This window comes from Neofelis nebulosa, chromosome 7 (assembly GCF_028018385.1).
Source record: "Neofelis nebulosa isolate mNeoNeb1 chromosome 7, mNeoNeb1.pri, whole genome shotgun sequence".
NCBI lineage: Eukaryota > Metazoa > Chordata > Mammalia > Carnivora > Felidae > Neofelis > Neofelis nebulosa.
Window position 1 is genome coordinate 35,456,705 of NC_080788.1, and position 25,575 is coordinate 35,482,279.

Below are 25,575 nucleotides of genomic sequence, written 5' to 3' on the forward strand. Positions count from 1 at the left end.
CCTAGCAGAATAGGAAAGAAACCGTGATTCAGTAAACTGATGTGGAAATCAAAATTCAGATGGTTAAAAAAAACAAAAACAAACAAAAATTGGTCTCAGAATTAACTGATTAAGGTGTAACTGGTCAGCTAAAGATTATAAAGGTAAAACTCCAAACAATGGACAAACTTGATTTTTCTTATTAGCATTAGAGTTAGATTTTTAAAATTATTTTGTTAATGTTTCAAACCAATCCTCAGTTTAAGAGGCAGATTTAAACTTCAAAAGACCTGAGGTATAGAGGAAATAATCAAAGGGTAATTTCAGTCATGCTTAGTGAACAAAGGAGTTTTATGCTCACACTTTTCAGCTCCTATTATATGCAGAAGTCATAATCCCAATCCCCATGATGAGCTTACTATCATGATCAGTGTGATATACATAGAGATAAGATACATATCTTACAATAAACAGCATAGAATGAGAATGATTAGGAGAAAGGCCGTAAAACCCACAAACAAGATCCTCTGAATGACTGGAAACCGGAATGAACTATGACTGAAACATACACGTATTTATGTGGATATATAAACACCCACATAAATGCACACATATTTGTGGATCAAACACCCATATATCTTTGTGGGATGTTTCACCCTACATATAAACCACATTACTATGTGGCAACATTTTAATTAAACATTTCCTGTTATTATTTCATATGTCACTATTTAATTGACCATATATGAAGCCCTTGTTTTCCCAATTAAATTTATAAACTCTTTGGGACACAGACTTCATTTTACACTCTTTATATTCTTGGCCACATCTAAATTCGGTAAGCAATCTGTAAATTAACTGATTTTCCAATTTACTAAGAGTTAACTGGAAATCTGTCTTGTATGTACTATTTCTGTGATCGGTTCTCGGCCTTTTGGCTAAGATCGAGGGTAGTATATACTATTTCTGTTAAAAAAAAAAAAAAGAAAATCAAAATCTTGTATTTTGGTATAAAAGTGCTGAGCATTCTTTCAATAAAGGCCTATATTCAGTGAGAATCTTTACTGCACTGCACCCTAGACAGATCAATGGATGGGGAAGTGGATGGGTAAGTGGATGGATGGAAAAAAACACATGGATGAGTGATACAGTAGATGGTCAGATATGTGTGTCCACTCAGCCTTATCTTTGAGATTCTGATTCTAGATTTTCCACTGATTTATTATGATCTTAAGACTGAAGCACTGCCTTTTCCTCTCTCTATACATATTTTAGAACTCTTACTTAAGGGATCTAACAAACTAAACTCTGGCTAACTGGGATTTTATTGTATCCCCGGAATATATGGCTCTTACAAAATCTCAAGGATACAGGTATCAACTCTTAATACTATTCCAAAAAGCCCAAAAGAAATTACATACCAAGTTTTAGACTTACTGGCTCAAATAAAAAATTGAGCTTCTTTCCTTTAGACTGAGAGTATCATTGATTAATTTATGCTGGCAGGCTACCATATACATTTAATTAATTTTGAAAAAATAGAGAAAAATAAGAAATGGAGTGAAATTAATTATAATGATTGCGTATCATTCAGTTTATTCGATAAAGATTCCCAAACTTTCCTGACAAAGTGCTACTTATAATTTCTCCAAAGTTTTATGCCTTTGCAGGTAGAATGGTGAGTACAAAAGTCGAGAAAACAGCTACACGCCATGTAGCCTTCTTTGCATGAAACTGCCTAGAACTATGGAGGAGGCACATTTAGAAACAACTGGGTACAAATGAGTAGCCTGTTCCAGAGAATGATTTTGAATAAAATCCTTCAATGAAAAAAAAAAGTTTTATTTTTCCCTAGAGAATTTTGTATCTTATGAGTCATCACTTATGTATAAAACTTTATTCTTCTGGTAGGTTCACAAAATTCAGTGTTCCACACTATTTTCCCATTACTAATATCTAGTAACACCTTACCACTTAAATAAATTTAACCTGGCCAGTCATCCAGAAATCTGCATATCAACTTACTCTTCTAACTCAAGAGTAGCTCGGGAGAAGTATGTAAGTTTGACTCCTGATATAGAAAACAAATTGAAGATATTATCAGCAAAAATATGAAGGAAATTCACCATGCAAACATAGAAAATCCTACTTGAGAATTTTCAGGTTCACGTCTGTAACTCTGTGCCTAACACATTGTCGAACACATGGTACATACTCAATAGACATGTACTGAACTGAACAAAAGAGGCAAAGACAGATGCTTCCTGCAGTGTGGGACTGCAGTTAGGTTGATCCCATGTCTACCATGGCCAAGACAAGACTGTAGGATACAGGAAAGAGAAAAGTCCTATGTCAGATGAGACAGGCCCAAGAAGGTCCTGCAGCCACAAAACAAAAAATGAAAACTAATTAAATATTCAAAATGACCACATGCTCATATAGTAATGAGATGAACAGTCTAGACGTGCCTATACTGATCAACACTCTCATACAAACTCCTAGAAGGTGGGGGTGGTTCCGTATACAAGGATTCTGTAGTGCTTCAAGCTAGCCCATTACAGATGGCTCGCAGTTGTCAGCAACCAACTAACAACTCAAATGTACTAAAGGAAATTTCTCCTTGAACTGAAAAATACATTTCAGAAATATGACCAGATCATATAAGGCAGTGTTTTCCAAAGCGTGGTCTACAAGCCATATCCATCAGAATCACTCAAGACATTAAAATGCACATTTCCAAATCCCACCCAAGACCCACAAAATCAGAATGGGGAAGAGGAAGAAAGGAAGGGGAGTATTAGGAACCTGCCTTTCTAACAAAATCTTGGGGGATACACACTAAAGTTTAAGGCCTTTGATATAAAATATCCATAATTATATGCACTAGTAAGGGAAAGAAAGAGATTTTCTTTTCTACTCGTGATTTGTCACTCTTTCCACTGTCTCCTTATTTCCTAAAATCTGTGTTCCCATACTCTTACCCCCATTGATTAGCCATTTTTCCTAGTTCTAATACAGTATTTGGAAGATTCTTTCCCATTATGTTGTACATAGCTCACCCCAAACAACACTATAACTGCTTTTTCTGTATTGGAAATAATCTAGTATGCTGTGTATATAAAACCAATTCATATCTAAGTAAATACAAAACCAATTTAATTAATTAACCATTGGTTAATGAACCATTTCATTTTTCATTCAAGTCTATTTGGATTTAAGTAGTTAAACTTATTAAGCAATGTTACCCGAAGAAGATAAACCATAGCTGATCTCTACCTTGCCTACTTGAGTAGTTTCTTTCAAGGTCATGTTGTAAGAGTCGACCAGGGAATGATGGTGTTTCTTTATTTAGCTTGAATTCAACCTAAAACACATATTTTGGGAAGAATTTCACAGTAAGGATTGAAGATAATTATAAAATTACATACAATACTGATACACGCCACAGCAGAGATGAACCCTGAAAACACATTAAGTGAAAGAAGCCAGACGCAAAATGGTACATCATGTATGATTCCATCTATTAAGTACTAATAATAAGAAAATCTGCAGAGACAGGAAACAGATTTGTGGCTTTCAAAGCGGGTGGGAAGAAGGAATGGGGAGTGATTGCTTAATGGGTACAGGGGACTCCCTTCTGGGTGACAAAAAGGTCTAGAACTACATAATGATGATGGATATACAACCTTGTGGATGTATTTAATACCATTTAGTGGTAAATGGTATTAAATACTTCAAATGGTATTAAATACTTAAAATGGCTACAATGGTAAATTTTATGTTATGTGTTTCTTACCACACACACACACACACACACACACACACAGAGTCGATTTCATGAAGTCAAATGAAAACACGTTCCAAACCACCTGCAATTCCTCCATACCCTCACCAAAACTACAATGATTAAAAGAATTATTTTCTAGAAAACAAAAGCAAAAAACATACAACAGAAACTAAATTCTGTTGGCAAAAAAATCACTATGTTTTTATCATCACAATTCATTTATGTTCAATTATAATGAAATTGTATATCTAAACCTTCTAAGAAGGTTTTTCTCTAAATTGATTTTAAATTATTTGGCAGAACGGAGAAAAACAAAATCAAAACAACCTCTCATGATTAGTCACAGAAAAAACCCTAAATACATATCTTAAAAACTATGATGCTTCTGATTCATACATACTATAAACATTATAATAGCATTTGTATTCTAACTTTATGAAGTATATGAGTTAAAGGTATTTTCTCAGAACATATGTCTACCCTAGAGGAAGCAAATGGTTTGAAGAGAATTTGGATGAGGCACACAGTTCCTAGAAGTACATTCTAATGATAGAACAGGATTTGTCCAGTGAAATCAACTAGTAAAACTTTGGAGGGAATTCATTATGTCCAATTATAATAAATTCTCAATTTTATTTCAATTGAATTGAAAAATATTTTCAATTTATATTTCAATATAAATAATTTTCAATTAAGCTATCTAACTGTTATTTATCTAAGATGATCAAATGATCGATTTTCCCAGTGTTTATTTTCATATAATAATGTCATCAACTACTGCCTCCTTGACAAATAATGTCTGTCCTCCCATTGATTCTCCCTACCCTCCTCATGCTGTTATTTGTAAACTGTCCTTCACTTTACAGTTCTCCCAGTGACATCTATTGAACAATTTTTTAGGAAAAATCTGAATTGCGATGGTTGGAGGTATCCAACTTGGTCAAACGGGGAAAAATTGTTTTATGTCTTGAGACAGTGTGGGAGGTAGGTAAATATGTTTGAATGCTGAGGTGAGACAGGAGGGAAAGAAAAACAGGTGTATCAAATCTAAAGCTAGACGTAATGGAAACGCCAGAAATACTGTGCACAAATTAGGGGAAAAAAGAATCTTAGGTTCGTATCTTAACTTCTAAATAGCATGAAGCCTAATATATTTCCACTGCTAATGTATTATTTTCTCCCCTGATTTTAAATGGAATGTGGAGATGTATCCCCCTAAATTATCGCATTTTTATTCATTATAAGATGCCATTGGTAGTAAGACACACCATCATTTTACCCACTACTAAGAAAGAAAAAACTTTCCCAATTAAACTATGATGTGCCATGAATTTTAAGAAGAATCCTAATTTAAGAAATTTTTAAATGTAAAAAGAAAAGGAAAAAAAAAACCTCAGGGCTCCTGGGTGGCTCATTTGGTTAGGTGATGGACTCTTAATTTCCACTCAGGTTATGATCTCTCAGTCGTGAGATCGAGCCCTGCTTAGGGGTCTGTGCCGAGTGTGGTGCCTGCTCGGGATTCTCTCTCTCCCCCTCTCTCTATGCTTCTCCCTGTGCATGCTCTCTCTCTCTCTCTCTCTCAAAATAAATAAATAAACATTTAAAAGAAAAGAAAGGAAAACTCACATCTTGTAATTGGTGAAATAACAACCAGTTTTTAAAAGAGGCTTTTTGACTTTATGTGGGCAGAAAATAAAAATTAGCTTTAGTTCTGCTCTTTAAATCATGCTATTTGTGTAGATTATAAAATAATTCATCTTCAATTTAAGTACAAATCTGCTTAAATCTTACTTTGCTTTTTTCAGGAAGCGATGATGTCTGAATCACCAGATGAAGCCCACAGTTCACCTGCAATGTAAAAATTAAAGCATCAAATATGCTCTTAACTTAAATACCCCCCCACACACATATTCCTCCCCAAACCAGTACAGATAAAGACATAACAAAAACTTAGGATAAAATAGAACGCTTGTTTTTTGTTTGTGCTAAATGATCGTGTTCTGAGGATTTGCTGAAAACAATAAAATCAGGACTGAGAATTAAAAGGTTTCACTGCGATTTATTTTCCAAAATGTCTGCGGCGATTTAACCCTCTACCTTAGCACTTCAGGTTTTTGACACTTGCCATTTCAGGTCTAAGTAAATATCTCAATGGGACAGGTAAAGGAGGTGGGAGTGCCTATTAATAATAATTATCTTTCTTAATTAAAAAAAGGGCTGGGGGTTGACTGGTTATAAAATGAATCGTAGCCTTTCACAGCAGACCAGCTCCACCTTCTGGGAAACCAAGAACCTGGACAAGACTTTGAATGCCCATCATTCTATATCAAATACCCTCCAAGAGCCTTGGTCCAGTCCACGAATCTCAAGCCTCGGTCAGACAATAGCTTGAGGAGATTCAGCGGTCCTGATCCCAATAATACAGCCCATCACCTAGGACAAAGACGCCCGTCAGAAAGAACGATACGAATGGGAAGAAGGGGAAAGTAGGAGACCCAACCTACGTTGTTCGCAGCCCGGCCAGAAACAGAGCGGTATTTCCCGGGAATCATGGCAGGAGACAGTCCAGGATCTGTTAGATCTGCCTTAGAAGCGACGCTACAGCGGAGACTCAGAGACCGAAAGGGGTCATCTCCCAGGCAACCCGCTCATAGGTTACCATGGAGACGACCATTTCCGGTCTGGTCCTCTCCTAAATCGACTGGCCAACCCGGTCGGTAGAACCTCTGGTGATGTTCGTGGGGGCCCACTGCGTCCCCACTTCCTCGTCCTACTTTCCAGGCGTCTTACAAACAGAGCGGGAGTGTGGAGAGGAGGAGGCGGGGAGGAGGCCGGCCACCTCGGTAGCCGTGGCAACCACCACTTCCGGTCCGTTCCTCTTTCCGGCCCACCTCGGCTCGGCCCGCGCGAAATTTGGATCCCTCTGCCCGTGGCCACCTGCTCTCGAGGGAGGACCGGCGCGAGCCTGCAGAGGCCGACCTCCAGGCACCGCGGACTCTTCTGTGGCGCCCGAGCCGGGTACTTCCGGTGGCCCTGCGCCGCGCGGGCAGGCGAAGGGGGCCCGCGTCGCCCCGGCTAGGAAGGCGCTGGCGTGCCGAGGCGGAGGCCGCCACCATGCCGGCCCGCTGCGTGGCCGCCCACTGCGGCAACACCACCAAGTCCGGGAAGTCGCTGTTCCGCTTCCCCAAGGACCGGGCTGTGCGGCTGCTGTGGGACCGCTTCGTGCGGGGCCGCCGCGCCGACTGGTACGGGGGCAACGACCGCTCTGTCATCTGCTCGGACCACTTCGCTCCGGCCTGTTTTGACGTGTCTTCAGTTATCCAGAAGAATCTGCGCTTCTCGCAGCGCCTGAGGCTCGTGGCGGGCGCCGTGCCCACCCTGCACCGGCTGTCCGGCCCGGCACCCCAGGGGGAAGAAGAGGGAGAGCAAGCGGGCGGCCCCGAAAAGGGAGGAGAGCCCCAGGCGGTGAGGCAGGCGGAGGCCGCCCCGGGTCCAGCCTCCTGTACGCTCCTCCCGGCCAGGAAGAGGGCTGCGGCTTCACAGGTAAAGGGACACCAGGAGTCCACCGAGGGTCGCGGGAGGACCCCCGGACTGTGGCTCGGCTCTCCCACTAGTGTCACCTGGGGGAAGGTCACCTCGCCTCGACGCGTTCTGTTTTCCCATCTGTAAAATTAGGATCTGTTTTCCCATCTGTAAAATTAGGAGTGTGCTGTATTGGTGACCTCAAGGTCCTATAGAACATGAACACTTTGGAACTATAGTTCCTTCTACCTCTTCCTCCCCCAAACACACACTCTCGTAGGCTTTTTTTTTTTTTTAAATAGAAAGGGTTTCATTTGGGCAGATCTCAAGGAATTGGGGTGCTTGAAACCGTCTTTGCATAACATATTACATAAGCTCGAGGAGATGTCCATTATGACTGCCAGAATGATGGGGAGGGGGGAGGTTGAGGGGATGCGGGGCTACTGATGAGGAGGGGGCTTGCTGGTAAACCCCGCTTCTTTCCTCTTGACTAGCTGCCTTTAAGTTAAATCATTTAAGTGAGCTCAGTTTTTCCACCTTGCCCTCTTCTGCTATTTCAGTAATCCTCATAAGCGTAGATTATACTTACCTTGCCTCTGGTCACGATCTTCTTCCCCTCTTCCCATCTTAAGACTCCCCAGCCTTCTTTGAGATCATCAGACTTCAGCCCTGTCACCCTTAGGTAGATTAAATCAGGACTGTTAACTGGATCTAAAAGGTGTTCAATTTCTAGAGATGGGAAGACAAGTCAACTAACTGATCTGTAACTGATGTTTTGACTTTGAATATTCAAACGCATTCCTAGAATTTTAGAGCTGAAGGGAAACTAAGTGCTCATCTAGTCCAAACTCACAATGTATACACAAGGATGCCAGTCCTGGAGGTTAATAACTTCCTCACGGGCCTGTAATATTTGCTCTAGGTCTAATTGTCCGAGCAAAACTTTTTCTGCAATACCAACCTGCTTCCTACATTGGAGTGGGTGCTTAAGACCCTTTTAAGGCATCCTGACATTTCTAGGATAAAGAACAAAATTATTAACACAGCCTGCAAGTCCCTGTGTGCTTTTTGCCCCTGTCTACCATACCAGTCCTATCCAAGGCCACTGTCCTTGTTCAGTATACACCAGTCATGCTGATCTTTTCCATTTTTGAACATGCTATATTCCTTCCTACCAACAAGCCTCACTCAGCTGTTTCATGTAATATCCTGCAATTATGCTGCTCCCACTCCCCATCATCATCAATTAAGTCTTTTTACTTTAAAAATCAGTTCAAACACCCTTCTCTTTGACCCCCTAGTTATATACTTCCTTTCTTCATATGTTTCATATGCTTCAATAGCACATATACTTCAGTAATACTCATCACAACTGTCACAAAACAATTGTGTAGTTCGCTTAATATTTGTCTTCACATTAGAATGTAAGCTCCATGAGAGCAGGGATCCTATCTGACGTGTTCATTATTGTACTGGCAGTACCTAGAACATTAATTTGCAGATTTTAGGAATTCAATAAATATGGAATTGTGGAGTGATTATGTGACCATAAGAACACTTTTTTGTACTATAATAGAGTGTTCAGTTCTCTGCCAGTTTCCTTTCTCACCAAGCTATAGACCAGTCAAGACATCTGCCCCTTCAATTTTTTATCCACTATCACTACCTATCCAACCTTTATCTAAGCACATACAGGTACATCTATAAATAGATAAATATAAATATTTATATTTATATAAGTTGGGAGAAGAAAAGTCAGGCTAGTGAAACAGTCAAAGATTTTATACTATAACAAAGGCTAATGTTGAGGAAATCCAGAAAAGATACCAAAACTATTTTCCCATTAGTATATCCAGCCAAAATTTCTAACAACCCGTATTACATTAATACACTTGTCGAGTTATTAGGAAGCTATGTGTTTTCATAGTAGTGACTTTAAATGTATATAATGTTAAAAAGAGTTTAGAGTTGGTAGCAATACATTGGTAGCCAGGTCTGGACCGAGAACCCCAGTAACATTGCTAAGACAGTTTGCTTGTGCCACCTCTGAGTCCTTCCACCACTCACTATTTTCCCAATTCCAGGGCCAACTGACAGACAATTTCCAGGCATTCTACAACTTTTCCGAGGAGCTATTGTAGACACTGTTCTGGATGTTTGGTGCTATATGTAGGTAAATGCAATGGAATGTTCCTTATCTGTAGGGAGCTTGAAAAAAGATTAGGGACTATCTCCAAGGGGAAAGGAGGCCCCGAGGAGCACTATGCACTGATATTTTGCTTCAAGAGCTAAGATTATTGTTTTTCCTTAACAATTTTGCATTCTTGTTTTTTTATCCAACTATAGGTGACATAAGTTCCATATATATCTTAGAATTGGTTTGTCAACTTCCACAAATTATCTACTGGGATTTGATTGGGACTACATTGAATCTATAAATGAATGTGAGGAGAAAGAATGTATTGGCAACACTGATTCTTCATGAATATAGTGCATCCCTCTATCTGGGTTTTTACATTTCTCTTAAAAATATTTTATGGCATTCTATGTAAAAGTTCTGCATATCTTTTATTAAATTTATCCCTATTTGATTTTGCTATTATAAGTAGTATTTAAATTTTTATTTTTTTATATATTTATGTAGGTAAATTGACTTCTGTTGACCTCGTATCCAGAAACCTTGTGTAACCTTATTTATTCCAATAATTTGTAAATACTTTTGAATTTTCTTCATGTCTAAAACATGTTGGTAAATACTTTTTGATGTTCATGCTTCTATTTCCTATTCCTACTACACTAACTAGACACTTTAGTATGGTGTTGGGAACCAGAGAGGTGATGAGGAATCCTTTTCTCATCCTTGTTTTGAGGGAAAGCCTTTAGGTTTACCATTTGATACGATTTATGCTATAGGGTTTTTTTGCAGCTGTTCTTTATCCTAAAAAGAAATATTCTCCTCTGTTCCTAATTTTTGATACAGATTTAATCATAAGTGATGTGGAATCATATCAAGTGCTTTATATATTTTCTGAATCTATTCATGATCCTATATTTTGTCTATTATTCTGTTAATGTGGTGAGTTATATTGCCTGGTTTTGAAATACAGAATCAAGCTTTCATGGCTGAAGTAAACACAATTTGGCCAAAGTGTAGTACTCTTTTTTTACATATAGCTTCATTTGATTTGCTAATATTTAGGATTTTTGCAAACTTGATCTATAGTCTTTCTTTCCTGAAATTCCTTTCTCAGATTTGGTGTCAAGATTATGCTGACCAATTTGGAGTTATTTCTTCTTATATAATTTTCTGGAAATATTTCTATATAAATGGGCATTAAATAGCCATTAATAAATTTGGTATTAATATTTGGTATAGTTCAATGATAAAGATACCTATCCTGGAGTTGTCTTTGTGGGAAGATTTTTAATGATGGGTTCAATTTTTAAAAATAGTTATAGGGTTATTCAGTTTTTTGTTTCTATACTTCTTTTGATAAATTGTGTTTCCTATAAATTCATTAATTTAAATTTTCAAATATATTGACACAAAATTGCTTATGATAATCTTTTATCTTTTGAAATTCTTTATGATATGTAGTAATTTTTGCTTTCTCATTTCATTTTTGATCTACTTCGCCAGGTGTATATCAATTTTATTAGTCTTTTCAAAGAATAAACTTTGCCTTGTTGATCTTTTCTCTGGTATTTTTTTTTTCTTTTTCATTATTTTCTATCATTTTTCCTTCCATGTACTTTTTTCAACTTTGAGTTTTTAGTTGATGGGTTCGATTTGTACATTACTGAGCTAAATGGTTAACATAGATCTTTTCATATCTGCTTTTCCATTAAATAAACTTGTTAGAAAGTGGAAAACTTCACTTACACTAGGATATCCTTACATATTCAGATGTGATATTTCATACAAAGAATATCTTAAGAATAGCTAACTTGCTTATGCGAAGACAACACATTGAATTACCACACTTCAAATTTTGCCTGGCTGCTTAAATTTTTTAAAACACTTTTCTCCAATATTTTAAAAATTATTTTTGTAAGATTGTTTTTAGAGTAATTTTAGGTACACAGCAAACTTGAGGGGAATATAGAGAGATTTCCCATTTTCCCACTGCACCCACCCATGCATAGCCTCTCCCGTTATCAGCATCCTCCACCAAAGTGGTATATTTGTTAGAACTGATACACCAACATTGACACATTATTATCCCCCAAAGTCCATAGTTTACATTATAGTTCACTCTTGGTTTTTCTACTTCTTAAATTTTTATTCACTCTTCTTTCTTTAACTTCTTAAGAAGTTAAATTGGATCATCGATTTTCAGAATTTTCATTTGAATGGACATGGGGGATAAGTTTCATATGCTTATTTCCCAATTGTAGAATTCCCTAGAGTGGTATTAATGGAGGAAAAATTGACTCCTGAAATGAGGCTATGTTAGAAATCTTTTGTGGAATACTTTTTTGCATGATGTTAATTCCAGTCTAAATTAACCAAGCCTAATCAATTTTCCTATACCCTTTTATGCATCTAAGGCCCAAAACTCCCTTGTAAGCATGGCATTAACTGAATCCCATAAGTTTTTGGTGTAGAGTATTATTATTTAGTTTAAACTATCTTTTTATTTTCACTATAAATTTATCTTTTAAGTTTATCTTTTCATGGGTTATTTAGAAGTATATTTTAAAATTTCCAAGCACACAGGCATGTTGTAGTTCTGTTTCTGTTACAGATTTCTACGTCAATTACAGTGTGGCCAGAGAATATATAGCATATGAATTTAATCTTTCGAAATTTATTGAAACTTGTATTAGGCAAAATATAGGTCAGCTTTCGTAAATATTCCATATTCACTTGAGATGAATGTGCGTTCTGCAGTTGGGTACAATGTTCCATATATGTCTATTAATGTTTAAATGTTCTATGTCCTGGAATTTTTGTCTACTTATTGCATTGATTACTGGGAGAGACATGTTAAAAATCTTCCACTGTGATTTTGAATTTACATATTTGGTCTCCAATTCTAACAGTTTTTGTGTTATATACTGCTAATATAGCAACATCGGCCTTTAGGTTGTTTTGGCATAGTATATCTTACTACATCCTTTTACTTTCAATTTTACTGTATCCTTACTCACTTATGTATGGTTGCCCCTTTGAAGAGAATGTATCTTTTTCCTCTAGCTGCTTCTAAGTTTTTCTCTTTGTTTTCCAGCTTTACTGTAATGTGCATAGGTGTGGCTTCCTTTGTTTTTATTTTGATTAATACAAATAGTACTTTTGTAAAACTGTGTCTTAATGTCTTCTGTCCATTTTAGTCAATTTTCAGATGTTATTTGTTCAAATATTGCTTCTGTCCCATTTTCCCTTTTTCTCTGGGACTACAATTCATATCATATACAATAGTTTTTCATTTTATCTGCTGTCTCTTGTGATCTTTTCTATATTTTCCATCCTTTTGTCTCTCTCTGCCTCACTTCAAATATTTTCTTTTGACACATGTTCCAGTTGATCAATACATATTTGGAAATTCTGCTTCTTAACCTTTTAATATGAAGAAGTAATCAGATATGTGCACAAAAGATTTATGTTCAAAGGTTTCCAATACAGATTATTTTAATAAATTATAGTATATCTGTACAATAGATTGTATGCAGCCACAAAAATTATGTGGATTATTTAATAATATAGAAACATGCTATATGATAGGGAAAAATGATGTATTAAAGGATATATAAAAGGTTATAAAACAGATTATCCCAATTTTTAAAAAAATAAATAGCAAAAGACCAAAAAAATTCCAAACCATAAAGTTGTTAGCTATGGATAAAGAGATTATGGCTAATTTTTAGTTTATTTTAGTTTATTCTCTGCATGCAAATTTTTCTCAGTGATAAAATGTATTCTTCTAACGGGAACAGAAGTTATTTTTTAAAGCCTGAGTAAGTAACTAAAATGCCATTTTTATCAAGCATAAATCTGTTCTGTAAAGAAATAATGAACTTATTGTAGACTTTTGGCTTGGCTTCGAAGTAGATATAGCCAGTGGAAATTAGTCATAATTATAAACACAAATAAAGGTAAGACTTACGTTTTGATTTAAGTCCTCAGTAATATTAGATATAATTATTTCTGTTACAAACGGACTCTTCACAAAAGTATCTTTAATGTCTTTGCTGTGTTACAGCAACCATAGATGCCAGCTAAAATATTTTTTCAGTGGTCTGAATGCACTTGTCACTACCAGGCCACTAGATAAAATTGCAAAGTACTTTAATTTTTTTTTTAATATATAATTTATTGTCAAATTGGTTTCCATACAATACCCAGTGTTCATCCCAACAGGTGCCCTCCTCAGTGCCCATCACCCACTTTCCAAATTTTGTTTTTGTTTCTTTATCACGTCTTATTTTTTCTTCTCACAGGCCCCCTTACATATTCCAGATATCCTTTCTTAGCCTCTTCCATGTTATTTCTAGGTACTCAGTCGTATGTTGCCTTCTAAGTATCCAAATCCTCCTCCTTTCTACCTCTCACTTCCCCCAAGAGTCAAAATTTCCATTTCATGTTGTATTTTTTTTTTCTCAGGAAAGCATAAAAACATTAAAGCCAATCATATTATTGGATTAAAGCATTTCTCTGCAAGGTATAAAGGACCGATGATTGGGTTTTCTAGAGTAATGCTACTGCTACACTATCCAATAATTTAATGCTAGTAGTATTATCTCTTACAGCAACTCATTTAGGGGGGAAAATAATGAGTTGTAAGCAAATAGCTTAATAGCTTATAGATTGCGGTTCGACCAGAATGCTTAGCAATTTGTGATTACAAATAGTAAGGAACAAACAGTATGGCAGAGTTCTTAAGAACTTGGACTATGGAGCCAGCTTGCCTGGGTTCAAATTCCAGTCTTCCGAATATGTGACCTTGAAAACTATTATTTATAGTCTTTTACTACTTCTCACTTTTGAAAGATAAAACCATACTACTTAGGCTTACCTTTGATATAGTTCTCCTCTGATTCATATTTTTAGATTACATGTGAAAATGAAATTACGCAAACACAGGTCCGCGCTGATAATCTATCTCCTGGTGTCACTTCAGTACCTACTCACTGTGAAGAAGGTCCAGTGCATAAAAGTACGCAGATTTCTCTGAAAAGGCCCCCTCACCGAAGTGTTGGTATGTTTTGACTCTTCAATTCATTTATAATTGAATTAATCTTTTGTATATGAAAGATACATGACAAGCCAAGTGTCATTCATAGGCGATTGTGTTCGTTCCCTTCAGGTATTCAGGCCAAGGTAAAAGTGTTTGGAAAACAACTGTGTAATGCCACTACTCAGACAGATGAATTGCGGTCTGGAAGTGCCTCTCTCTTTGACATTTACTCCAGTGACTCAGAGACAGATGCAGACTGGGACCTTGAGAGTGAGCAGAGCGGTTTGTCTTACATTGCTGTGCAGGTGAAAGAAGAATCCTGTTAAAAACGCGACATCAGGTGACTTGTGTGCTGTAGGTTCTCACATCTTTGCTCACCTCATTACTTCTTTGTTCCCATAGCTCTCTCGCTTTGAAATAGTTGAGGATCAGCAAAATTTGTTTAGCTCTAAGGCAAAAATGTGCCCGCCTGCCAAGATAATGAAGGTAATACTGTCCACAAATCTCCCCACCTCCCACTTGCACCTTTTTTTCTTTTTTCTTTTTAATCCTTTGTGGAAATCGGATTATAAAACAGAACCACAATAGCAACATTTCCAGATCAAGATTAAGCACTGAATATTTAAGCTTACTGCAGAAGCAACACCCATGTGGGACTTACTTGACATTTATAAGCTGGAATGTCACTATTCTAAATTTGAAGATACTAGTAAGCACAGCCAAGTCTGATACTATTAAATGACCTGGGGGTAGAGTCAGGAGATTTACCCTTGATTATGATTTTTTTATGTTGTATATTTATTAGTTTGTCCATTTGTAATACTCTTCAATCTGGGGATCAGTCCCCGTGCGCATTTCTGGTGAAGCTATGACTCGTGCAGAAAATATTCGAAGGGAATTCATTGAAACAGAGACAGAATTTCATATACTTAGATTATCTTGTTGATGAAATCTGCATTGGTTCCTATTGCAAGCAACCAATGAGCTTGATTCATTTAACACTGAAATTATTAACATCATGCAAAAAAAAAAATTAGTACATATCTAGCATTATCCCCACTTCAGGAATTAGGTTTTCCTCTGTTGATACCACTCTGTTGAATTCCACATTTGGGAAGTAAGCACGTGAAACTTAGCTGCTCCATCTGCCACTCACCAGGACAACGTCCATGGCAGTTTTGTACCATGAAGAAATTTGTTACAGCGGTTTCTGAGAAACTTATTAGAACTCTAGTCTTCTAGTGAGAATACTAAAAACAAATGTCCATTTGATACCTCACATGTCTTGTTGTGCATGACTGGAAGAACTTGCATGCTTTGTATCCTAGAAGATTTAAATGATATACCAAAGCGATTTTCTTCCAAAGCCAATTTCATGTGTGACTTAATTTGAACAGTGTAATTTTAATAAAAAAGAATAATAAAACAAACAAAATATTACTAGAAGCTGTGAGCCTGAACATCGTTGTGTAAACATTTAGCATTATTATTATTATTATCATTATTATTATTGCTGCTTTGGCTTGACTTTGAGATGACTGTTTTATGTTTTAAGAGACCTTTATGTTTTGTTTTGTTTTTTTAATTTTTTTTTAATGTTTATTTTCGAGAGAAAGAGAGAAAGACACAGAGCATGAGCGGGGGAGGGGCAGAGAGGGAGATGTAGAATCCAAAGCAGGCTCCAGGCTCCGAGCTGTCAGCACAGAGCCCGATGCGGGGCCCGAACTCACAGACCGCGAGATCATGACCTGAGCTGAAGTCGAACACTCAACCAACTGAGCCACACAGGAGCCCCAAGAGACCTTTATGTTTTAAAACTAAGCACATAAATCTTCTGAAGCTTAATACTATCAGTAAGTACCTGTTGTCCCTTGAGCTTTTAAACAGCCAATCTCCTTAATTCACATTATAATGAATATTATATGCCCATTCATCCCCAAATTCCAATGCCATGAGTATACTTCATTTCTACGTGATAAACAACTTTGAGAGCTGTAACAGTTCTTTCTCTCTCTCTCTTTCTTTCTTTCTCACTTTCTATTCAGTTAGAATTTTCTTCTCTTACCAACTGAGAATTTATGTTTGGTTTGTTGATTCACATGATTTTATAATGTACAATGTTTCACTGTCCTGAAGTAAAATGAAATACTGGCTTTATTTTAAATTAAATATAAGGAACTTCTGGTCTATATAATACTGATTGCTTTTTGTACATTTTCAATTATCTAAATTTCTGTTGTTCCCCGAAGAGTTTAATGGGAAATAATGAGATATACCTCAAAACGTCCCATATCATTTTTCATTTGTTTATTTAATAAGTATTTATTAAACATACTCTTTGCCAGATGACTTCTAGATACCAAGGTACGTTGGTGAACAAGATAAAGATTCTGCCCTCTTGGTGCTTACCTTTTAGAGGAGAGCCAGGCAATAAACAAGGAAATGAATGAATGATTTTAGATAATGATTAGTGCTATAAAGAAAACAAGGCAGAGTAAGATGTTAAAACATAATTGGGGTCGGGGAGAGAGTCTTTTAGGTAGAATAATCAGGAAAGGTCTCTCTGAAGATAAAATATTTGAGCAGAGACCTGGATGATCAGAAGAAGCAGCCATCTAATGATTGGAGGGCAGAGCATTCCACATGATAGGAATGGCAGGTGCTCTAGTATTTGAGGAACAACAAGGAGGCTAGGGTGGCTGGAGGTAATGAACTAGGCAGAGAATGATAAGAGATGAGATTGGGCTGGTATACAGAACCAGACCACATAAGGCATTTGAGGCCACTGTCAAGAATTTTTATTTTATTCTAGGCTTAAATTCTATTTTAAATGTATTTTATGGCTGGCACATTGCCAGTATTTATCTCTTATATTTAAAAAACATAAGTGGATTCACATGTAAAGTCATTGGACTTTAGGCAAGAGAAGAGAGACATGTCAAGAGTGTGTGACTATAAAGCTTGCTCTGTCAAAAATATTTCTCAATGGGAATTCTGAAGAGATGATGGTGGTGATGGTGTCATTTTTTTTTTTAAATCTCCCCGCATTTCCCCATGGAAGCAAATAGGGCAGTTCCTATTCTGTTAGTGGCAAGGAAGCTTGTATCAGATTAACCGTCCCATGGATAACATGTATAGAAAACAACTTTGAAGGACCTGGGGAGCATCAAAAGCGGGTAGAAATAGCAAGTCAGCCTTAAAAGAGGTGAACTGCAGTGGGCGAGATGTCCTTTGTGAGCCTTCCCGCCTGAGTACACTCCCTGTTCCATGCTGTGGAGGGCAGCTGAAACTCAAGCAGAAAGTTACCATCTTACTGGCGTGAGGAGTCAAAGTTGAAAATTAAGGACGCCTGAAGTGAAAAGTGGTGGGGCAAGTCGAAGAAAAGTAGAAGCCACTGGGGAGGAGGACCAAATCTGCTTATCAACCACCCAAATCTTTGACTAATCACTGAAGTACACATATGTTGTATGGAGAGACCTCAGCGATCCCGGTAGAAAGCAACAGCTGGAAGCCTTAGCTTAGCTACACCATAGGGGAAACAGCTTGGAGTCTGAGTCCAGCCAAGTTAACTAGCTGTTAGAACAAAATCCTTCATGCTTTAGAATAAGATGAGAGAATTTATCGTCTAAAATGTCCAGCATAATACTAAAAATTACTAGTCATATGGAGAAATTGGAAAAGTGTGATCCATAATCAAGACATAGGAAATAATAGAAACCAACTCCACGATAACCAGAAGTTGTACTGAGCAGAGAAGAACTTTAGAAGAGCTGTTTTAAATGTGTTCAAACAGAAAAATACAGTAATACCAAATGAAGAGATAGAGAATCTAAGAAGAGAAAAGGAAACTATAAAAAAGAACCAAATGGAAATTCTAGAGCTGAAAAGAGACAAGCTATCAAAACTGACACAAGAAGAAACAGAAAACCTGAATCACTCTATATCTATTAAAGAAATTGAATTTGTAATTATAATCCTTTCGCAAAGAAAATTCTATGCCCAGATGACTTCACTTATAAGTTCTATCAAACACATAAGAAAAAAATGTAAATGTTACGTAAACTCTTTCAAGAGAAGGATTAGGGAACACTTTCCATCTCATGAACTCGACATTATCCTATTACCGAAACTGGGCAAAGACATAAGAAATTACAAAGCAATATCCCAATGTGAATGTAGGTGCAAATATCCTTAACAAACTATTAGCAAACCTATCCTGCAATATAACAATAATACATCATGTCCAAGTATAGTTTAGCTCAACACTGCAAGATTAGCTTCACACTCAAAAATCAAACAATGCAATCACCACGTTAAGAGAAGAAAGGAGAAAAATCACATGAACACCTCATTAGATTTAGAGTATTTGACAAAAATCAAGATCCATTTATGATAAAAACTTTCAGCAAACTAGGAATAGAAGGGAACTTTCTCAGTCTGATAAATGGCAGCCATGATGTATATACCAATAATACCATAGTTAATGTTCAAGGGCTGAAAGCTTTATCAGGAATAAGAATCAGGAACAAGGCAAGGATATCCATTTGTCAGTACTTCTAGCCAACATTGTAGTGAAGATCCTAATTAGTGCACTATAGGCAAAAAGAAAAAAAAAATAATACAATGCATAGAAGTTGAAAAGGAAGATATAGGGGTGCCAGAGTGGCTCAGTTGTTTGAGCGTCCAACTCTTGATTTCAGCTTAGGTCGTGATCCCAGGGTCGTGGGATCCAGCCCCGCATGGGGCTCCACACTGAGCCTGAAGCCTGCTTAAGATTCTCTCCCTCTGTTCCTCTCCCCCATTTGCATGTGCTTTCTCTCTCGAAAATTAAAAAAAAATTAATAAAAGGAAAATATAAAGCTTTTTAAATATAGATCATGTACATAGAAATGCCTATGGGATCTACAAAACTAATAGAATTAATAAGTGAGTTTAGTAATGTATGAAAACCAATTGTATTGTTACATATTAGCCATGAACAATGAAAGTGAAATTAAAAAATCAATACAATTTACAATATAGAAATACAAACGGTTTAGAATAACCCAAGTGTTGGATAGAGAGGAAGTATCCGGCACTCTGAGACATGGTTGATGAGAATGTAAAATATTAAAACCGCTTTAGAAAACAGTTTGGCAAACTCTTATAAAGGTAACAACCAATATCATTCAACCAAGCAATTCAACTCCTAAGTATTTATCCAAGAGAAATTAAAATACATGTCTATACAAAGACTTTTACACAGATGTTTATGAGCGTTTTAGGCTCATGAAAACAACCCAAATGTTCATGAACAGGTGAATGGATAAGCAAATTATAGTATATCCAGACAATGGAATTCTCCCAACAATAAAAGAGAACAAGCATGTAACAACATGGATGAATCTTGTAAACGTTATGCCGAGTGAAAAAAATCCAGATTCAAATAAGAGCACATGCTTGATATTTCCACTTGCACAGAATTCGAGAGAGAGAGAGAGAGAGAGAGAGAGAGAGAGAGAGAGAGAATATCAATCTGTAGTAACAGAAAGAAAATCAGCAGTTGCCTAGGACTGGGGCAGGTAGGAAACGACCTGCAAAGGGGAGAAGGAAATGTTTGGGCTAATGTGGGTGTTTTATTTCCTGATGTGATAGTTACATTGGTACATATCCCTGTGGTGGTGTAGATTATACCTTTATAAAGTTGACTAAAGAAAACAGCAATACACGCTAATTGCCAACTCACTAGTACAAACAATAAATTCTGTAGTTTTTTTAAGGTAGACTTCACAGAAGAGGTAAAATTGGAATTGCCATTTCAGGAGAGAGAGGATATAGATATGCTACATTAAAAACAAACAAAAAACTGAGCAGGGGCGCCTGGATGGCTTAGTCGGTTAAGCATTTGACCTTGGCTCAGGTCATGATCTCACGGCTCTTGAGTTCAAGCCCTAGTTGGGCTCTGTGTTGACAGCTCAGAGCCTGGAGCCTGCTTCGGATTCTGGGTCTCCCTCTCTCTCTGCCCCCTGTCTCTCTCTCTCAAAAATAAATAAGCACTAAAATTTTTTTTTTAAAAACTGAGCAAAGAAAAAGTCAACACAGGCATAAATGCAGAAAGAGCAGAGTGGGTGGCTTGAAGGGATGGTGGTGGCATCCTTAGACTGAAGGCAGAGGCTTTTACAAGGGAATTGTGGAAGATTCCGATGGAGGGAGGAGAAAGGGGGCAGAATGTTGCCAGAAAAGAGATCGGCCTTTATCCTTTGGGTGCTGAATGACATTTTGAGGTTTTTGAGCCGGGAAGTACATTAGGTGACTGAATCTGGAGTATCGTGTGGGAAGAATCAGCAAGGAGAGAATTTGTTGGGGCTAAGAGAACAGACTTTTGCAGTAGTCCTGGCTTGAGAAGATCCAAGATTGAACTAGAGTGACAAAGGCACAGAAGGGAGGTGATACTGAGAAGGAAGAATTGACTGGACATCCTAGACATGAATATTAGGTTAGTCTCTGGATTTGTGAACAAGGACAGAGTAAACAATGAGTTTCCAAGCCGGGGCAGCTAAAATGGGAGAACACTTAGTAGAAATAAGAAGCAGTCAGTCTGGGGAGAAAGGTTCTGATTTCAATTTTGGGAGTCAGTTGTCTGAGAAACCCTTCCTGACCCTACTCTTCAGTCTTTTTTTTTTTTTTTTTTAAGTTTATTTATTTATTTAGAGAGAGTGTGGGAGGGGCGGAGAGAAAGGAAGAAAGAGGGAATCCCAAGCAAGCTCCACACTGTCAGCACAGAGCCCTACACAGGGCTCGGGCACACAAATCATGAGATCATGACCTGAGCCGAAATCAAGAGCCAGACGCTTAACTGACTGAGCCACCCAGGTGCCCTGATCCTGATCCTACGCTTACCTCTGTCTTAAGACTGGATGAAATGTCACTGCATACACCAAAGTGTGTCATGCTTAGCCATCACAACATTTATCTCCTTGTATTGTGACTGTTGACCAATCTCCCCCAGTAGGCTCTGTAAAACTTGAAAATAAGGACTTACATTAGTATCCCCATGTGCCAAGCATTGTTCTGAGAGCCCAAGGGTTTTGCGTATGTGCTTAGCACACAGTGAGTGCTTGTAAATATTTGCTAAATAAGTACTGAAAGTTGAGTTTGAGAGGATAATGGAACTGGAAAGTGGATGTGTCCTTTAGTCGATTGCAGTGGTGAGTTTAGGAGATATAGTCTGGGGAGGTATTTACGTAAAAGTGATTGTTGAGGCTGTGATATAAGATTCCTAAAGGACAGCTTATAAATCTCCTGTGGCACTTAATGTCTTCATTACTTACCTGGCAAATTTGCTGCAAAATGATAAGTAGGAGGGACCAAGAAAATGCATGCGAGCCTGCATTATCCATTAATGCAATTAACAACCTTCTGAATATTCAGGAATGGGCTCTTCAGATAATTGGCACACAAGCTCTGCCTGGCATTTGATGCTTGCCTCTCCCCTTTTGTACCAATAAAAATGAAGCCGTGACATTTGAGAAAATGGGAGAAAAATTCTAGGGAGGTGGCAGCAGCCTGGATGCATCTTTTGGTTTCCACCCTGGTTGGGTACTGAAGCCCCACCACTTATCAACTATATGAGTTTAGAAAAATTACATCATCTCCCTGGGGTTATGTCTTCTCATCTGAAAAATGGGGATTTTATTATCTACATCTGATTTCTGTCAAGAGGATTAGAGAACGTCCACCATGCAGCGCTCTTAGAACAGTGCCTGTCACATGGTAAGCGCTCTGTGACTCTTAGCTAGAGGCAGGAAAGTATGGTGGAGCAGAGAATGGCCTCTGGAGCTCACTCACTACCTGGCCTTGAATTCTGGTGCTGCCACTGACCAGGCAAGTTATGTTCTTGTGCCCTGTTTCCTTATCTGGAAAGTAAGGGTGTTAGGAGCACCTCTATCGCAGGTTTGTTATGACAATTACATGAGTAGTAGCCACCGAGAACACTGGCTGACACATAGCAAAAATCATGTCAGTGTTCATTATGATAACCATCGCTCCCTTCCTCTGATATCTTGAGTCTCAAGCCGGTCTCCAGCTATGTCTGGCCTCTTCACTGCCCTTCCTCAGTGCTAGAATGACTAATGGATGTTTTCTACTAAGGTGCACACAGTGACACTAGATGGGGTTGCTGAGCTAAAGCACTTAAGGACTGCTGGGCGGCCACATTAAATTTTTGGAGCTGAATGAGACTTTAGGAATGCTCTAGTATACTCTTTTTATTTTGCACATGAAGAAACTAAGGATCAGAGAAGGCATCTGATGTAATCCCTGCCTGCAATTGTCTCAGCAATCCAGTGTCCCCATTTCTGAGAAATCCAATCCCACTCTTCATCAGAAATGACTGAATAATAAAGCTAGATGTGCTTACAAATCCCAATTTTTTTCTAGAATCATTTGATCAAACCCAAATGATCCTGTAAGTTCCACAGGAGCAGGAGCAAGCTGCCATCGTTAGCTGACTGCTTTGTCTGGCATGTGGTTAATGTTCAGTTAACGTTCATCGAATGAATGATAGGGATCTATCATGGTTTTAAAGTTCTATGGGGCACCTGGGTGGCTCAGTCAGTTAAGCATCTGGCTCTTGATTTCAGCTCAGGTCATGAACTCATAGTTCATGAGTTCGAGCCCTGTGAAAGTTCTAGAGATTGCAAATCTTCCTAACACCTGCTCCAATGCTCTCTGAAGGGGATTCCTTCTAACACAGCCCCATTCCCTTCATGTAAAAATGCCAATCAATCTTTTGCTTCTTTTTCTAGTTTCTGTGAAGATGTTAGAGCTGGAAAGACCTTTGGAAAAAATCACCCAGTCAAATGGTGATTGTGTCAATGGTAGTTTTGTCAATGAAAACACTGAAGTAGGTGGTTTGTGCACGGTCACGTAACTAACTGGCTAGTGGCAGGATTGAGATTGAAACCTCCCTTAGCTCATCATTCTTAAAAACCATTCAGTCTGCTTCAAGAGACTATCACATTTCTTCCACCTGCCCTTTAAAGGCTTCCTAACCTTTCCTCCAGGTCATATTCTCCAGATTATTATTAATTTTGATTGCTTCCCCCTGAGAGCAAGTTTACCATTCACGTCCTTCCTCTTCCCGTCTCCAGGACTACCTTGTCATTGCTCCTCACCCACCAACAATGTGCACTTCTGGTTCTTAATCCCTGTCCTTGAAAAAAGAAGGTAGGTCCTTTCCCCTACCTAGACCAGGAGGGATGGGGGTTTCAGATATTCCAAGGGCATTATCCCTGCCTGGTTAGTTTCAAAACAGATGAATCCCAGACATCTAGGACACTTCCAGGATTGTTCCAAGATGGTATTTACAGTTCTATTTAGAGCCTCAAAAGTGTGTTGGGCCCTGAGATAACACAACCCAGGGCAATCTCTAAACAGAGTATTCCTTGGCTGCACTAAATGACATTCAGGTTCTGTTTTGCTAACACCACCAGGAAATGACGAATTTCTATAGTCAATCACTGTCACCTTTTAGCCCCTTCTCTACAGTTCTAATGGCTTACTGGTTTATTTATTTATTTATTTATTTTTACCAACTCTAGTATCTTGTTGGGGTGGATTTTTCTAAATGGCCATAAATTCTTCCATACCTGTCAAGAGGTGCAATCTCTTTGTCCACTCCTTGAATCTGACTTGGCCATATGACTCACTTTGGCCAATGGGACATTAACAAAAGTGATTCATGCTGGGGCTTTGAAAGTGCTAGAGCACTGGGGTTGTCCTCTAGCTGTGGTTAGAACTCTGGAACTCCCACGTAAATGAGCCCAAGCCAGCCCACTAGAGGAAGAGAAGAAAAGCAGCCAGACCCTTCCTAGAGCCTTCTAAATACCAAACATACGAGTGAGGCCATTCTAGATTTATCCAGCCACCGCTGACATGCCAGCCAAGTGGAGAAACATGAGCAAGCCCAAGGTTATCAGCCATACCTGTTCAGACAGAAGACCTTCTCAACCAACCCACCGAATCATGAGATAAATTAATGGTTGCTTTTTAAGTCATTACATTCTGGGGTAGCATAGTATATAGGAAATGCTCCAATGTAGGTAGATAGATAGATAGATGATAGATAGATAGATAGATAGATAGATAGATAGATAGATAGATAGATAGATATAGGCAAAGACTTCTTAAAGAAATGGCAATCAGTATTCTCTAGTTCCCACCTCATCTTGACCCTCCCCTCATCCTATCGTATGTCATCCTAGGTTTAATTAGTCATTCTGATTATACATGATATTTTACCTAAATAAGGGATTAGCAGAGTATGGCTGTTAATAAATTGGGTCAACTGCAGGTTTAGACTTAGGTGCTCTCTGCTTGGCAATGCATCATTAAAAGTCGGGTCTTTCACAGGTATTGGAATGTCTTGGAAAATAAGGTCCTGTCTCTGTAGGCAGAGATCCACTCCACGGTTTCAGATCCAGACCACTCTCCTCATGCATGAACACAACAGCTTTTTTATTTTATTTTATCTTTTTATTAAAATTTTTTAATGTTTATTTTTGAGAGAGAGAGAGAGAGACAGGGCACAAGTGAGGGAGGGGCAGAGACAGAGGGAGACATAGAATCTGAGTCAGCCTCCAGGCTCCGAGCTGTCAGCACAGAGCCTGATGCAGGGCTCAAACTCAGGAACTGTGAGATCGTGACCTGAGCCAAGGTCTGGCGCTTAACCAACTGAGCCACCCAGGTGCCCCCTTAACAGCTTTTTTTAGATTCTGCCTATGGAACTTAACTTCTCTGCCTGAATTTCCTACTATTATCTTTTTTAAGTTTATTTATTTATTCCGAGAAAGAGAATGTGTGTGTGAGCACAAGCCAGGGAGAGGCAAGGAAAGAGGGAGAGAGATAATCCCAAGCAGGCTCCATACTCTGCACAGAGCCCTATGTGAGGCTCAGTCTTATGCATGTGATATCCCCACTTGAGCCAATATCAAGAGTCAGACGCTCAATCGACTGAACCACCCAGGTGCCCCAAACTTCCTCTGTTATTACAGTGCCAATAACTCTCTCCTTCTTGACAGTTTTCTCATCCTTTTAGAAAACACGCACTTTGGGAACCCCTACATTGTA

General features: G+C 38.2%; 2 protein-coding genes across 6 annotated transcripts in view; one reads left to right on the forward strand and one right to left on the reverse strand.

Moving 5' to 3' along the window:
* Window positions 1–6,377, reverse strand: part of LRRC49 (leucine rich repeat containing 49) — a 145,327-nt gene extending 138,950 nt beyond the window's left edge. For 2 of the 4 annotated variants that reach the window (XM_058737201.1, XM_058737202.1), the window contains exons 1-3: window positions 6,271–6,377; window positions 5,558–5,614; window positions 3,256–3,343 (exon numbers count right to left, since the gene is read on the reverse strand). In XM_058737201.1, the coding sequence (XP_058593184.1) occupies window positions 3,256–3,343; window positions 5,558–5,614; window positions 6,271–6,318 (193 nt within the window). In that variant the 5' untranslated portion in view covers window positions 6,319–6,377. Of the gene's footprint in view, window positions 1–3,255; window positions 3,344–5,557; window positions 5,615–6,270 lie in introns of those variants that run through there. The other 2 variants (XM_058737203.1, XM_058737204.1) reach the window with 2 other exon arrangements.
* A 292-nt stretch (window positions 6,378–6,669) lies between these two features.
* THAP10 (THAP domain containing 10) overlaps window positions 6,670–25,575 on the forward strand; it is a 30,157-nt gene continuing 11,251 nt past the window's right edge. The window contains exons 1-3 of one of the 2 annotated variants that reach the window (XM_058737209.1): window positions 6,670–7,309; window positions 14,340–14,487; window positions 14,596–14,806. In XM_058737209.1, the coding sequence (XP_058593192.1) occupies window positions 6,881–7,309; window positions 14,340–14,487; window positions 14,596–14,792 (774 nt within the window). In that variant the 5' untranslated portion in view covers window positions 6,670–6,880 and the 3' untranslated portion in view covers window positions 14,793–14,806. Of the gene's footprint in view, window positions 7,310–14,339; window positions 14,488–14,595; window positions 15,927–25,575 lie in introns of those variants that run through there. The other variant, XM_058737208.1, reaches the window with a different exon arrangement.